This window comes from Patella vulgata, chromosome 8 (assembly GCF_932274485.2).
Source record: "Patella vulgata chromosome 8, xgPatVulg1.2, whole genome shotgun sequence".
Lineage (NCBI taxonomy): Eukaryota > Metazoa > Mollusca > Gastropoda > Patellidae > Patella > Patella vulgata.
In genome coordinates, this window is record NC_065886.2 from 44,084,334 (window position 1) to 44,102,165 (window position 17,832).

The following is a 17,832-nucleotide window of genomic DNA, read 5'->3' on the forward strand; positions in this document are numbered from 1 at the left end:
TCAGTTAGAAGATCGTGACTGCAGACCATAATTTGGTATCTTCCAGTTCAGAATGAAATGAATACTTTGTTTTGGCCTAAGGAAGAATACTTCGATATAAGTAGTAACTATAGTGTTTACAGGTGAAAGATCTATGGCCACGTGATGTTTACCTTTTACGTGACTCGCCTTATTTCAAAATAGAATTTCAAATGATATGAATATCTAAAACGAATTCACAGATTGTCATTTGAAACGTAAGGATTGACATCATTTGAAACGCTAGGATTAGGCTCATTTTTGCCATTTGAAACGCTAGGAATGGGCTCATTTGTCATTTGAAACGTAAGAATTGGTCTCATTTGAAACGTTGGGATTGAACAGATTAAAACAGATTTTAGTCAAATAAAACTGACACCAAAGTGCCTCTATAACGTAGTGTCGGCCATTACAAGTCCTTGAAAATTTGTAAATAACGTTTGTAAATGAATTGTGCTATTGATTGTTTTCGCTTACACCAGTACATTTGTCTTTGGACGTTATGAATGTCTTAACTTGCGATAATAGACGAATAATAGGATGGCAAACACAGCGCTACCTTCCTTATATCACTACTACCTTTCTTACAATGTCGAGTAATCTCAGGAACAGAATGATGCATTGATTATTCATTGTTGCCGTAGTAATCTTTAATTTGTGATTTATGGTAATAATTTTTGCTTATTAACCGTAAATAACTAGAGCTATTTTTAAACACTGTTGCTAAAAGAAGACGTTATTAAAGCTTTCTTACAGACAATATTATAATGTCCCGCCTAGTTTAGCTAAAGTCAGGACAATTATTTCCTTTTAAATCTTCATAGAAGTTGCATTCAATATACTTTTTAAATACTTTAAACCAAAGATGGGGCCAATCTTTGATGCAATGATGTATATTTATTTTATTAATCTGATTAAAATACATGCACAGATATATATATATATATATATATATATATATAATTTCGCTTCGTTTTTTTATACTTTCGATGACCTCCACAACATGAAGAACTGATCGGTTGTTGTGGGAGATTGTGTCGGGGGTCATACGAGCGGCTTTTTACCCTATAACGTCAGACATTTGATTAACCAATCATTGTTGATGTTTTAAGTGGGTAACCCACAACGGACAATTCCATTGGCTAATCCCCCCACATCAAGCAGAGCGTGGGTTATATAACAACTCTTCCAGATCCTAGTGAAGTGAAGGCAAGTAAAACGAAATTTTGAACTATAAAAAATAGGATCTGTGTTTTAATGAGATTGTATTTTTATTCAATGAATAGTTTGAAGGGTTGAGTAAAATAAATGTATTATATTTTCGATTACCCTATAGGTCATTGATACCATGGCCTAGGGCTCATTGATTTTAGGGTGTAGTGCAGTCTTTAAGACAAACAAAAACCATCGGCAAAGAGTTTGCATGTAAACCACCAAAGGTTTCGTTACTTGCAGCGCTCGACAGAACAACCTTCTCTATGAATTCTTTCCCATTATTTTTAACTGGCCGCACTAATAACCAGCATGGTCAAACAAGAAAAAAATAATAATGCTGGCACGCAAACCAACATAGAATAGGAAGTGTAGTATTTGTAAACAGTGAAATGAATGAAATGGGGTTTAACGTCCTACTGTTCTACTCCGACTGGGCTAATGAAGTCGGGCATATGCCGATGTACCTACACTTGATGGTACACGGCGAACGGCACCGTGGACGCGCCTCCCTTTGTAGAAGGGTCCAGGGTGCTCTAACCCCAGACAATTTGGAAAATAGGGTTTGCACCTGAGGAGAGGAACTATGGAAAGGACGGAAAATTTTGAGGCTGAATTTGCGATATTGGCGCATTATGATATTTTGATATGTATATTATAAAAATTTGAAGGTAAGAATGCCTTTTGCGTACCTATAATAATTTATGAGAAAAACGAAAAGTTTGGAATCGGGTTAGAGTCCGACTTGTTCGAATTTTGAAGATTATCACGCCTGAATCAATCTCATCCCGAGCGTGAATTTGACTTGGAAATTTTCCTACCATCTCAAGTTGGCTTTCTTATGGTAGATTTCTTCGGTATGTGGTCGGTTTGTTGGTTGGGCGCCAATCTAATTAAAATATAGATCTATATTTCGTTTCGTTTTTTATACTTTCGATGGCCTACACTACATGTAGATCTTACAAGTTATAGTGGGAGTTCACGATCTATGACGTCAGGTACAAAGCAAGTGACATTTGACCCGATTATATCAGTCTTTCGATTAACCAATTAGCGACCGCCATGTATTTTTTATCTACTTTTGCTTTGTTTTGATTTCTATTGCCGCCACAGTTCCGCGCAAAAAAGGTCAAACGCTCGATTCGACAGACCATTTGATTGGCTGACCCCTCATTTCAAGCAGAACACGAGTTAAATAACAACGCTTCCAGATCCAAGTGTAGTAAAGACAAGTAAAATCGAAATTTTGAACTATAAAAACGAAACGAAATTGGATCGGTGTTTTAATCGGATTGGTTGGGCGCCCATGATCTCGTTGTGGGCGCTCCACCAGTCTCTGCTTACGGGCACCCCTCCAGGATGAGGTATTCTACCAATCATGCCGTGGGTCCCCATGATCTCGTTGTTGGCGCTCCACCAGTCTCGGCCTTACGGGCACCCCTCCAGGATGAGGTATTCTACCAATCATGCCGTGGGTCCCCACCAATTTTTTTTTTTTTTTTTTACAAGCAATCTTTTATTCAGATTTGTATCTGAATAGGGATTGGGGAACAGGCATAGCCTATATTAAACCCCTCTCCCTGTCAGATATAGATACATGTATTTACATTTTAGAAATAGATAATCAATGTACACGTGCAAGTATGATTATAGTGAAAATATATTTACAATGAGTGTTTATAGTTGTCCCTGGAACCGTCTGGTGATTTCGAAGAACGAGTGGACAGTTTTAAAAATATTGAGCGTGTTTTCCACGTCGTCAATTCCGTGCAATAAAACAGTAGTGTTTCGATGAATAGTCGATAAATTATTTATTGTTTTATTTCGGGCATCTGAATATAAGGAGCAATTCAATAAAATATGATCAGTGTCTTCAAATTGATGTCCACATTTACAGGATGGATTGTCAGAAATGTGACGTAAAACTTTATGTCCGTTTAGACTTGGCAAGAGAGACGCAGTTTAGAATGAATGGTTTGGTTTGTGCGGGATCCAAACGAAAAGGTTTTTGGTGGTGTTGAATCTTGAGCCATAAGTTTCGAATTGAAAATATTTAGAGATAATGAATTTTTTGTACCTGCACTTAATTTGTTTCATTCTCTAACTGACGATGGTATGAAAGAATTATAGAAAATATTTGTTTTACATTTATATTCAGGTAGGCATGTGTTTCAGAGATTATAATGTGCGCTTTTTGTCAGTATTAAATCATGAAGATAAGATGGAGAAAGGCGGTTTATAATTTTATAAATGAGTTTGAGTTTATGTCTTCTGCGTCTCTCTTTTAGCGTAATAAAACCGGTTTCTTTGTACCGGTACCCCTTACAGCACCACATATGGACCTAAGTGCATCCAGTTGTAGGTGCTCTAATTTGTTAGCTAGTTGGTCTGTGCAGTTGTCCCAGATGACGTCACAATAATCAAAATGAGGTAGGATGAAGGTGGTATAGATGGTTTGTAATGATTTACCAATTTTAACTCGGCATTATGCATTACGTGCGGCCTGACAATCATATATTGTCATTATAACGCGTCCCACCAATCATGTCATTTTAGGCACCCCACAGATCACGCCATTTTGGGAGCCCTATCAATCAAGTTGTGGTGTTAATCGTGTGATTCGTTATGAAGCGCCTCATATATATAACGATATGATTGGCGATGCACCCATAAAACCAATCTCGTCGTTGGCGCCCAACCAATGTCACTCGGCTTTATGTGGGCACGTTGGTCGTTTCCTTCGTATTGCTTCCAATGGAAATGTTTCCAAGGGGGAGGGGGCGCGGCTGCTCCCCTTGATCCCCCCACCCGCTAGCGCTAGCTACGGGCCTGGATATACAGTGTGCTATGGGGAAATTTTGCCCGGACACATACACACGCGTCTTATGTCCCGATAGAAAAATAACTTTTTTAGTTCAAGCCTCTAGTAATATTTCTGTTAGTTGGATTTTTCTCTCCATCACAGAGCTCGGTTTTTCCTTTGTTTTTTTACAACATAAAGTCTTGTGTTACTCTAAGTAGAAAACGATATAATTAGCGTTCCCATCTTTAGCTGTGATGAATAGCTTCTTTCAGTAAAACCCTTTTAGTATTCTATCTGAAGACGTCTTCAAAGTAGCGAATGCAAAACCATCAGTTAGTTGTTTTATTTTTTTCATATCCGACGAAATAAAACTATAAACAATTATATTTCTGTAAAAACAAATTTCTAAAACCCCTCTAGGTCTACTTAAATTCTGTTCAGTTCGCAATTTGATTTGAAATCGTTTCAATGACATTGGGAAAATGAACTGGAATTACGCAGGAAACAATAGTATGGAAACTGTTATCATGTAATTACTGGGCGACGCTTTAAATTGTTTCCTATTGTCTTGGTTAGGCAAATGCTGATCCATCGTTCAGTAATAATTATATTCTTTTGAATTGCGTACTTGGTATCTGAGCTTAAGATACGTGTATTTAAAACTATACAATTATTTTGTTTACAAAGTCATATTGTGGGACAAATTTGAAATCCCAGTGTGCCCAGTGAATGTAAATGTATATTGTAGGAGTGTGGGGGGCTGTCTATGTGCAACTGCTTAATGTCAAAATGTTCATAAAGCCACAACAAGACAGATCTTTCACATACATGTATTTGTCAAACATGCACTCTTTTAATTTAAATTTGTTAGTATTTAAATAACTGGGGCGCTTAGAGTATAGAGTAAAACAACTGGACTGGGTTGTACCAAAGCGATATTAGAATTATTATTTTTCATATTTCTAAATATAATTCTCGATTCCTAAAATATTTCAATCAGTCATGAACCGGAAATTATTATTGGGAAACACCAACAGAAAGGGAACTATCAACTATATGGTAGGATGTACCCGACAAAAAATAAACATTTTGTTTCATGACCAGATTATACAAACTATCATATTTATATTTTCGACATTTTTTTTTCAGAATGGAGTTGCTGGTCCGTTTTGGTATGCTGTTGGTATTATGATTAATATATTTATATTTCCTATATTATCAGTACAGTTTAAAACACGAGCACCTGGAGCTAAAACTTATCTTCAGGTAAGTACTTATATTTATTTCCTGGGCCCACGATCCCAAGCCAACATACGTTTAGAATTACATTTATTTATTTATTTTCCAAGAGGGATATCAAAGATGACAATATAGATGATAATATAAAGTTACATGATAATAAAATGAGAATGTTTTGATGAGAGAAACAGTAATGATGTCATGAATGATCAGCTTCTTGAGGTTAACCCATAAAAACCTGCTTAAATAAAAACTTTGTTTATTTCCAATGGGGTGCTATACATCTGTAAACTAATCGTGCGTCTAATGGAGTGCTAGTGATGAAAACTATGTCGACACCATGACGATAATGAGCATTTTGTCGTTCAGTTTAATCAAAGGAATAAGAACTTTGATTGGTAGACAATTTATAAAAAGAGAGAGAGAGAGAAATGTGGTTTAACGTCCACTCGACACAAACTAGGTCATTTCGGGACTAACATATGGTTTAATTTTATTTACATAATTCGCTTGCACGTAGATGTCTTTAGCAGTGGGAGGAAACCGGGGGACCCGGAGAAAACCCACGAGGTTGGACAGGCGACCCTACTCCTTGCCACGTACAACCGGGGATTCGAAACCACGCCAGTCGACTCAATGACAGACTTTATGATACAGCGCGCGCACGCTAACCATTCAGCCATCCGACCCCCCTTATAAAAAGATAAATGTGCATGTAATTAATGAATATTATATATATATTATTATTTTTTTTCGGATTAAGTCGGAGAACATTAGTCTTACGGGTAGCTTGATGCAACAATTTCGTACCATAAAACTAAATTTCTTTTAAACTAAATGTTTATTACCCCCTCTATCTATTCTAATCTAGAATAAAGTTTATCCCGTGAATAATGAATAATCTCAACAAATTAATTTCTTGGTATTAAATCCCCAAAATATGTTAATGGACATGGGTAATTCTTCACTTGGGTCAAATGTTTATGAACCCCTTTAAGTGTTTTATTAGTATTAATTATCTAGTATTAAAGTCTAGAATGGAATTTACTCAGTTAATAATTGACAAATTTAAAAAGGAATCGCGATCGGTTGTTTTTGAAATGATGTGAGGATTATAAAATGCTCCTTTGTGGTAGCCTGATTTTTCTAGGAATGTTTCTGAAATGATGTGAGAATTAATGCTTCTTTGCGAGGGCCAGATTTTTCCAGGAATGTTTATCCAACCCGTTATCTACATAGCACTAGTATTAGGAACTAAAATCTAGACTGAAATTAACCTGTGAATAACTGAATTGCGATCGGTTTGAATATTAAATCTTATTTTTGGTAGCGAATCCTGCAGTGTTTTCTAGGACGACGGTCCACTAAGAAAGTTATTTGTTAATGTAAGATTCTCGATTTACTGTTTCTATATTGTCTCTAATTCGCATATTATATGTAGTTGTATTCAATTGTAGCAATTTGGATCAATGGCGTGTTAATAGAACAATATACTTGAGTGGTCAATATCTTTATATACTTGTATTTATAAACAAATCTTTAATTACCATGATTACCAATGATTAGACAGATGAAGATCGATAGCAGATCAATAGCAACATTATGTTTTATGACTTGAACACTTCGATGACATTGCGAAAAGGACAACGAGTGGGGACAAAGAATGTCTGCAATAATATTTAAAATCCTATTATAGCCTAAAGATAATCGAGCTATTTTATCTATCGGCTGTCTTTCAGGAAGTACTTTTGTCAGGATTTAAATAGCATGACTTCAAAAAGAATTATACCATCTATCGAAACTTGTTTTATTTCAGATATGGTTGTTCCAATAAGGTGGGGGGTGGATAAAATCATAATCGCATTGTTATCATAACGTGATAACAAAAGTCGGTAACATTAATTTTGATGTTAAGCCTTGTCAAAAATTTCAGGTATTTGACCCCAGGGCACTACGTTGAGCAAACCGGTGCCAATCGTAGGGATCCGTGACCAGAACTAAGTGAAACCGGGTTGATCTTTCTCGGTGTCATTACTGTCTTCTCCGATGTCGCCACGGTTCATCACATTGTGGCCATCGATAAAATATATAAAGCCCTATTCAAACCTTGAAATACTATGATGATACCGTAGTGGTACCGGGATGGACAGTGGCCTACCGTGGACAACCGTGCTAATAACTCTAGTAGTACACACAGTTGTCGTGGCTGCATCGTAGTAAACCGTGGCACCGCGTCCATCCCGGGCACCGTAGACAAACCATTGACTGTGTACTACCGCTTTTTCCGCCAAAATAGCTTCCGTTTGAGAACCCGGGTAGACCATGGTAAAATTCCGGGAAGGTCTGACATAGGCTTTACCCGGCCACTATTAACCACAGCAAGCACAAGACTGTAACGCATATAGTATTGACAATGGCCGCTCTTTTGAAATATTTATAAATTATCAGTACGTACGTGGGCACCGATAAAAATTGATTCCTATGTTAGATACACTCTTCAGTTGCTTGTAGCAAATACACAAATATTTAAAGGAATGTCGCTTTAACACTTGAGTTGACATCCTTTATTTAACCAGAGTAGTCTAAATATACGTGTCTATACTAAGCCAGACAGAGTCGATACTTATGACCTATAGTTAAATATGAAATATGATTGCTTTGAGATGCTGCGAACAGAAGGAAAGGATAGGCTGTCTTTCCGGTTAGTCCCACTCCCCGTCTCTCCGCAATCAACAACACGATATAAACTTCTCCGATGACCGAGGGTTTTAAATGTGTTAAAAGAATTAAATATAGTATAGTATTTGTAAATCTAGTCGCACTTTTTACAAACGGACCGGGTGGAGTAGCCTAATTGAGATGATATTTATTCAAGACGAGGATTCACAGAATGTTTAAAACTACGTTGGTGATTCCTTACTTTGTTAGTCCAAAACCGATTTAAACACTCTCGTAATAATGGAAGCCGATGATGGTTATGACCATAAGGTTTCATAGACGCGCCCAAGCTTTGTTTAATCAATTCACTTATGAAGTTCAACTATCACCAGCGGCCTGACCGAATTTTAGTAAGATGGGCGATACTTAAATTGTATAATTACATTGAATACTCTGGAACAGGAAATGTATTTTTTATCCGAATAAATAACACTTTGTATCCAAGATATGATTTTCTAGAAAAACAAAATTGACGCCCGAAAACATTTCTGAATGATTAAATATGAGGATTATTGTTCAAATTGATGAAGCACACTTTATCCGGCTTTTAAAGGCCTTAAGCAATACCTTTTATGAGCAGGACTCTAATTGCAATGGTAATGGACGCGGTTCTTAAGAAGGTAAAAATAAATTTCGAAAGAGCGTTTGATTTCGTGTCACCCACATTCAAGTACGGAAATAGTTTGTTTTCGTCGGTTAAATCTGACAGGAAGCCACTAGAAACATCAAAAAACTATCGCTAGTCTTTTCCTATTGTTATTAGAAGTCTTTAGCGCCACATCCACCCAGTCTTAAAATAGTCAATATAGCTATAAGGCCCCTTGTGACATTGATTTATCGGACAGAATGAATGGGGCTCTGTGCTGAAGATTCTTTATCGGATGAAATCTCTTTGAAACGACTTCACCACTGGACAAGTGTCAGCAAATGAGAAAGATTTGTCCGCTAATATTGGACAAAGGTACCTAATCCACTAAAAATCCATGAAAGCACCAATCTACTTCTGGTGAATGTAGTAAGCGGCCTTGACAGGTTATTAAGCCTTTAATGAAAAGCGTCAGACAAAGAATGACTCGGATGGGTCAATTTCTCCTTTATAACAACACGACGGAGCAGACGTTCTGTCAAAGGTAAACGACTCATAGAGAACTTAACAGACATATCTGTCCTGTTGCCATTGGAATTATTATTTGCTCCAGAACATGCATTTATTCATGCTTAGAATAGATGTTTGTAGTATGCGTAGAAAGTATTTAATCGATATTTTTTTTTTTTTTTTTGAGCTTGGTTTTTTTTTTGGTTCGGGTGGAGTCCAGCTAGTATTACTGAAAATCTCGGTTTAATATTAACCGTAAACGCAATAAAACAAACACAAAATTTGACAAACAATCAACGATTTAATTGACAGAAAACTAGAAACAAATGAGCAAGAATCATGAAACCATGGATATTTGAGAAAGTATAGTGGTCGAAGAAGGGGGTGTCTTCAAACTTCTAATACGATGCATAGGCTTCGCTTAAAGATATTCTGGGGTCAGTTTGGAATTACTTGTGTCCAGAACGGTATTAATATACAACTGTCAATAAATCAACTGACACAAAATCAATTGGCCACTGTTGATATTATATCTTAGATCATTTTAAAAAATGTAATCTCGCTTATCTGTACTGGGTCCAAGTTGAATGCGTTAGAATCACATTATAAGTAATGTGGATCTTTTAAAACATTGAATTAGGTTGATACGATGTGTAATATAAATTATCAAAGATGCTATAATAGTTCAAAAATAGATAATGAAAATTCATTCAGATGACTTTATTCAGAGATTTGTTTGAAGTTTTGTAGCGTAGACTGTTTATTGTCTTAGCAATAGTGCTTGAGTTGACAATCGTTAAATTTTTCAATTCTGGATTTTTTTAATCCATTTAAATTTTAGCCACCCGATGGTCCATTGGATTGATTATAGACATGTCGTGTTCATAAATATTTAAATAATTTATATAACATTTGAAGCCAAAATAAAGACCTGAAATAGGCAGATTTAGCTCTACATAATGCATCTTTAAGCTACAAAGGATTCCATTATTGTTCAAAAGCAGAAGTGGACCTGTTCACTAAATTGTGTCAAAGAATAACACAAAATCCGTTATATCGTAACACTGACTTTATATTAGACTATAGCAATCGTCGAAAACCCATCAAAATGGGCTTGGATGGCCCAATGGTTAGCGTGTGCGCGGTGTAATCATAAAATCTGTCATTGAGTCAACTGGCGTGGTTTCGATTCCTCGGTTGTACGTGACAAGGAACAGGATTGTCTGTCCAACCTCATGGGTTTTCTCCGGGTCCTCCGGTTTCCTCCCACTGCTAAAGAACCCTACGCGCAAAGGAATTATTGAAATAAAATTGAACCATATGTTAGTCCCGAAATGACCTAGTTTGTGTCGAGTGGACGTTAAATCCCATCTCTCTCTCTCTCTCTCTCTCCCCCTCTCTCTCTCTCTCCCCCTCTCTCTCTTATAAAAAACAATCTCTTGGCTTTTGACTTAAATCAAGCAGGTTTAGTCCATGGGCAACCACCTTTGAAAATAAAGGTATAACTTACTTTCGATTTTAATCGAAACTATTGCACTCGTTGATCTCTAATTATTACATTTGATTTGATGTGATTATCGACATTTGTTTCTATTTTTAACTCAAAATCTCTATTAAGAATTATGACTTCTTGTTACATGTCTTCTGGTCCGATAAAGAAGTCAATCGTTTTTTAGAACACCCGTAATTAGAAGACAGTGTTATTTAATGCTGAGCCGTTAGCTACTTTTGGCAGGAATCACCTCCCATTTAGCAACCGCCCAGTTCTGCGGCCGACGAACCCACAGGCCAGTATTTTGGACAAGATTGATCATGATTTCGATGGGAGGAGAAGAAGCTAAGACGGTATAAAGATCAACTGGGGAGTTGTCCCTGTTGGTGGTCGTTCATCCGACGGTACTTACAAGTGGATACGAGTTTCAATAGAAAGCTACCTTTTAGTGTTCATAGAAATAGAACAAACAAAGATGTTCCTTTAACGAGAGAAAAAAGAACGTCAATATGTACTTAAATAAACAAAAACAGAGTTCTAAAACATATTTGTATTCCTTTTAAGGAACAGATCCTAACTAAGTAACCTTTTATCATCTTATAGATTAAAGACGTTCCAGTCGTTGTCTATTTCTTAATAGATAAACATTGTTTTAATCTTAGTTTGGATCCATCCTCTTTTAATACAAAAAATCTTCTCAATCAATGTTTAATTTGTTCATTTGTTCGTCACATTGATTATAGTTCGATCAATAGGCAGTAAAAATCACGCTGCTGAATCGATCAATTAGCACAATTAATTAATAATCAACGACAAAGAGAATATAATAGCTCAAATTAAAGTTGATATATTTCCGAGTGTGCATACATTGGGTGGGTCTAAAACCGTGATTTGGATCGATGTGAAAAGTAATACAAAGAAGCCAACAAATACAATGCGTAAGGTCATCTTCGTCCACGTACATTAGTTCCAAGGAGGGTGTGTCTGCCCAAACAAAAAAAAAACAATTCCGATTGTCTTAAATTACGATGTTTAATTTTAAAGAAAAACAAAGGCCGTTCTCTTTTTGATGAACTTAAAGTAATTCCGCTGTTTTTAAATTACCAGATGAACCTACAATGACAACTCAAAGTAAAGAGTCACGCACACTTTGAAATAACTTATCTTATTCTAAATTATTTATGAGAAATTTTAACAGGGAGATTATATTAGAAAGCCCTGTGGTAATTCTAGAAAAATTCAAACCCGTTTACGTGAAAATGATAAAGAGGCCCTGACAGATTCCTTTATTCACACAACAAGCCTATGATCAACTTTCTAGATATAGATTAGAACAACCGCAAGATTTTAAAAACTATGTTTCGATTGCCAAGTATCGTTGTTACGATAATAAACAATCTACGCTACTTCGTTAAACAGTCATAATAAAGTAATTTAAATGAAATTTTCAATATTTTCATTTGACATCATCTATTTTTGAGCTATTATAGAAAGATCAGTCAGCTCTTTATCTAAATCTTACAGAATGCATCTTACTAAAATCGTAGAGCCAGGGACATGAACAGGGACACGTCAGAACCATTTGATATAGTGGGGGGTTTTTTTTGGTTTTTTTTTTTGGTTTTTTTTTTTTTTTAGGGGTGGGGGGTCCAAATCCATTTAGATTTCTTGATTAATATCATTAATAAAAAAAATCCTTCATATTTCAGATCATCCATGCCAGATTTGGAAAGTCAGCCCATATATGTTTCTGCTTTTTTGCTCTGCTGTGTAACCTGGTTATTACAATTGGTGTACTACTAGCTGGTAGAGCTACTATCCAGTCTCTCACTAAAGATGCTTCGGACGAGTTCTCGGTCCTCATCATGGCGACGTTGTTTGGTTCCTATTCTTTGATTGGTGGATTGGGAACTACCTTTTATGTGTCATATTTCAACGCCTGTTTGGTTTTCATCCTATTAATCGTGTTTGTCGTGAAAATTTTACACAATACGGAGAGTGAATTTGACACTATTGGCAACTCGGAGAACATGTACAAAGCTATATCGTGCATTCACGGACCGGAAGAAAACAACGAAAATAGTTTCCTCACCTTTCGGTCAAATGTGGCGTTTTTGTACGGTGTGATTGAGGTGTTTGTGTCGTCTGCTGTTACTTATTGTGATCAAGCTTCCTGGCAGAGTAGAATTGCCGCCAAACCAATACAGGGAGTCTGGGGTTTTATACTGGCTGGGTTGATATGGTTCTCTATACCCTCAACTATGGCCACCACAACAGGAATGGCGTACCTAGCTCTCAGTTCTAGTAATGGAAGTCATCTACTGACTCGAGGACAGATAGATGAAGGTAAGGCTACACATGTCCTTCAATGTAGGTTTACAATTTGAGAATGTTCCTGTGCTCGTAAATAAGAGATGAGAGTTCTCAAACCAGAAATTGTATGACCTTGCTTTTATAAACCGTCTTAATGTTCATTTATAAGTGTATTTACCAGAATGGATAACGTGCGTCTTGTTACGAACATACTTCAGTGATTTGTCAGTAAAAAACTTAGTAGTACCCATCTAGTTGAAACATTTTAAATCATAAACCCTTTCTTAATTCTCTTCTGTATAGGTCTAGTGACTCCTTTGATAGCTGAGAAGATTCTCGGATCTGCTGGTGGTATTCTAGTGTTAACTATGGGAGCTATGGCGCTTATGTCTACAGGATCTGGTGAAGTCATGGCTATATCTTCAATCATCGTGTACGATATTTACCAAACATATCTAAAACCATTCAGGTAAGATTTGTTAAATTTATGATAGACATTTTGGGTGCAAAATCTTGCAAGCGGTACATATAAATTAAAGGGGAATTAACGCTATCTCCAATAGGTCAAAATAACTGGAAAATCGAACCTCTGACCTGCTTTAAGTAAAGTATATTTTACTCGTTGAACACGAGGAAAATATTTATACGTCTCTAACTCAGCAATAGTTTGACATAATGTTCTGCCAATTGCTACGTTAAAGCATCTCTAACTCAGCAATAGTACTAATTCCTCTTTAAAAGCGCCAGTTTGAACTTGATAAATACACATGCAACAAAACTTAGTGTTTCCATACTAAGCAGTTGTTCTTCTGAACATTATTCAAAATTTGGACAAGATTTCAGAAACTTTGGGGTGTTATTTCATGATTGTAATTTACAGAAATGCTCTTGAGAGTGCCCATTGTGTGATCTGTGGCAAGACCAAGAAAGAAGTAGCCAAGAGACAGAGAGTAGTGGCTGAGTTTGTGTGTGATTGTATGGATGCTACCAAATGCCCAGGATGCTTAGAAGATCTGCGGAAACGGGCGTTAAAGGGGTCATACTCGGAGAAGCAAAACTATCAATGTCCCACGCACGGAAGGTAAATTACATTTTATGTTGAAATGAAATGAAGCGAAATGAAATGGGGTTTAACGTCCTAATGAAGACGGGCATACGCCATGCAGTGTGCTATGAGTGGAATTAGCGCATGCCCACGACCAACGGTGCTTTTACGTGCACGCCAATGTGTACATGGGACCTGGGTTTTTCGTCCCGTCCGAACGGCTATTGAAGCTCCAACATTCCAGGGGAGCCGCTATGGCTCGATGGGTATGACAATGATTCATTAAACAGAAAGCCTTGGTTCGATTGTTGGTGTTGGGCGAGACAGTTACGCAGCATTTTCCAGTCTGTTTCTCCTGTCAAAGGTGCTGGGCGGATAGGCTAGCAAGGAATGACATCTTGTCGTTCAGATGTGAAAAAAATATCGGCATCCGGCGTACATTGCATCACGTATGCCCGCCTTGTCTTCATTAGCCCGTTTAGCGCAGACAGACTATTAACCGTATTTTATTTCATTTCCGGTTTCACAAACCATCCTCAGACTTACGTTAAGAATTTACTCAACTTTCAATAACTGTTCATGAGAAAATCGTTGAGGTTTTCTTTAGCTTGTTCTTTATCCATCTCTTGTCAAATATGGGCCTATCTTGCCTGGCAACCACTGGTTTTATATATTTTAGTATAAATGTTCATGAATAAAGCCCCTGGTCCATACATTACTATCGTACTCCGCCAATGAACAATCAGTTTGCAAGTTTCTTAATATATTTAAGTTTACGTTTTCATGAATAAGGCCCCTGGACCATATATTACTATCATCCTTGTTTATAAAGTTCACCGTGTACTTTGTTTCAGGTTTAGAGAATACAATGAGGTTCTGATAGAGTTTAAAAACTGGTGTATTGTATGGGTGACCATAGCCATTGTACCATTAGGTCTCATTGTGTTTGAATCTGGAATAGATTTAAATTGGATCTTCTATGTGGGAGCTATAGTTACTATACCCTGTTTTCCACCGGTTCTGCTCTCCATTCTATGGGTGAAAGCTACTGGAAAGGGTTTGATTGCTGGTAAGTTAAGTTTGAATTACCCGTTTCCAAGGATGTTCGTCATTTGTCTGGTTGGGGACAGTGTGTTTGTCTTGTGTCCGTTGATTTGAACTGGAAAACAAAAATTTAATTGCAACTAATGTGATCATCCCATCATCCCACCACTTATAACGTGCCATGTTTTAGAAAACATATATGTATTGAAATTTAATTCATGTTTTAATGTATGATAACAATTTAACTAAAAAGTCGTTCTTCTCATTAATAGGTTGTATCTGTGGATTAATTTGTGGAATAACAGCAACACTGGGAGCGGCAACCATGTATGAAGGTGGCCTAAACAATTTCTTGATCAACACGGTACAGGATTACGCCATATTGGCCGGAACCTGTTGTAGTTTTGGAGTCAGTCTTATTGTCTGCATGATCGGCTCATACCTCACGCACAAGATACAGACGAAAGACGACGAAGAGTGCGAATGGTTTAAAATGTACGACATCGACAACCCCCTCAATCCATGGGAAGTCAACTTCCGGGAAGATTTGAAAGGCATGAGCTACGATACGCGGCCATCATTTGAGCAGATGAGCAAAGCGTTTCGCACGGCTAAACTTACAGCCTACGCTGCCGGAATATGTTGCATTATGTTGTTCGCTGTCATTATTCCAGGAATAATGGCCAGTTTTCCGTTAATGGACCAGACGCAGTTTTCAATGTGGCTTACCTTTACTCAAGGTTGGGCCGTTGTTATGGCGATCATCGTTATTGTAGCGCCCCCTACAGAGGAGATAATGAGGATCGTGAAACAGTGTCGTAAAAACCAGGGACTTAGCAATCAGCTTATAAAAAGCCCGATACCAGAGCATAACGAAATGACAGTGACAACTAATGATTATTTACTGGGTAATAATGAGACTCCAACACATGTTTGAGTTGAGAGATAATTTTGAAGATCCGTGGACGATATTTATAAGAACAAAGAAGTTAAGCATATTAAACAACACATATCTGCAATAACGCATGTACAAAAGTGATTCGACGCAATGGACCTTTTGTCAAAGGCGGTTTAGTGTAAAATTTGGAATGGACAAACATCCATCTAAATTGTTATAATAGCATATTATGTCTTCATCAATTCTGATTTAATGAATCGTTATTAGCTGTTGGATATGTGAGATATACTGGCGGTATCGTACATATATTGACGGGAAATTTCTCAATTTGTTACAGTGTACATGTAGTTTAGGAATTACGTACTGAGCAACGTTTCTGAAAAAAAATAAGAGTTTAGTCACTGAATGGGTTATGTACTATTGGTGTTTTAGATAGACTTTGCATGTCTCCATATTAATCAGGAATTAATTGTTATATTTGTTTAAGTTTTTTTAATTAGAAATTTTAAAAATACCCATTAACTTGGATCAGAAATTCTTAGAATACCTATTAGAAATCGACATGGGTCTGGAATTTGTAATCTATTAATAGATTTACTAGTGTGCACCACCATGTCCCGAATCTACTTTTTGTAATATAAAATTATATTGATGTTAATCTACCAGATATTAATATAAATATACCTTCCTATATATATCTACTACAATATAGGCGAAATCTAAATTGAAACGACATGTAGCAACGTAATATAATAATGTATTTACTAGTATGGGGCACAGTAATGTGTTGATATATACAGTGTTGTAATGTAAATCTACATGGAATTTTATCTACATGATAGACATCTACCATAAGTTATATTATATACCTTCATATGATACAATGTAGAAAATCTGACTTGATATCAATCTACTTTGAAATTGGATTATATTATAGACCTTCATATGATAAACATTTATCATAATGTAGAAAGTCTAGCTTGAAAATATAGAAATCTTCTTTTATTTGAATCTACTGTTCTAAAGAAGAAATTTAATAAAACATGACCTGTTCTTGTAATAGAATAGAACAAAGAGGTAGATAATAGAATGAAGTAGAAATTCACCTTGTATGTTTATATATAAATGTAAAATGTATCATTTGTTTGTGCATAAATAATATAAGACACACACCCACCACACCTAGTATATTTTAATGTTAATGTTTCTAAGTATTACATCAATCCATGCAAGACGAAGGCGGGGCCTGATTTTTAGAATTACTAGACATTAGTGAAAAACGTCAATGGCAACAGTTAGGCAAAAGTAATTTTATGAAATAAATTTAATGTGTGCGTACAAGCAATTTTTTCAGGGATTGGTACCGCTGATTATGTACTATTCAAAGCGACGAATAGTTCGTTGTCACCGGCGAAAAAAATCGATATCCATTGACGTCGCAATAACGCACACGTAAGATATTTTACTAGCAATGATTCTGAACTACGACAGAAGGTTTTTAAAGGCAAACCTCAAAAAATTAAATCAAGTTCGTAAACGATCCGTGGAAGCCAACTGAAGTGCAAAAGTCTGTCGGCTATTGCTGCGAATCAAAACTCTTGAACGCCTCAAAAAGAAATCTGATCTTCTCATCATTTCAGACATTAGCCTGTGAGCATCTTTCATATAATTGAAAAGAACGGAATCTGTACAAATTCCAATTTCTCATTAAAAATCAATTGTTTTTTTATCTATCTAATGAAACTATTTTATTGTTTTTGTCTGTTTCTTGGGGCTATTTCTCATTTTGAGTTTTAGTGCGGTCTTATGGCAGTATAATCACAATGAATGGCTGATGTTCTTACAAATATATTTAATAAAATCATAATAAATTGTTGTTTTTATATTAAAGAGTTTTACGACTAACGTCTTTGAAATGTTAGTGTTTTTTATCTATTGTTGTTATACATATATC

The 17,832-nt window shown here is 36.3% G+C and overlaps 1 protein-coding gene across 2 annotated transcripts in view; it reads left to right on the forward strand.

The window, feature by feature from the left end:
* Positions 1-17,605, forward strand: part of LOC126830351 (uncharacterized) — a 78,806-nt gene extending 61,201 nt beyond the window's left edge. For both annotated transcript variants that reach the window (XM_050560728.2, XM_050560727.2), the window contains exons 4-9: positions 5,183-5,299; positions 12,288-12,924; positions 13,195-13,360; positions 13,772-13,972; positions 14,791-15,005; positions 15,253-17,605. In XM_050560728.2, the coding sequence (XP_050416685.1) occupies positions 5,183-5,299; positions 12,288-12,924; positions 13,195-13,360; positions 13,772-13,972; positions 14,791-15,005; positions 15,253-15,917 (2,001 nt within the window). In that variant the 3' untranslated portion in view covers positions 15,918-17,605. The remainder of the gene's footprint in view (positions 1-5,182; positions 5,300-12,287; positions 12,925-13,194; positions 13,361-13,771; positions 13,973-14,790; positions 15,006-15,252) is intronic.
* The last annotated feature ends 227 nt before the right edge of the window (positions 17,606-17,832 follow it).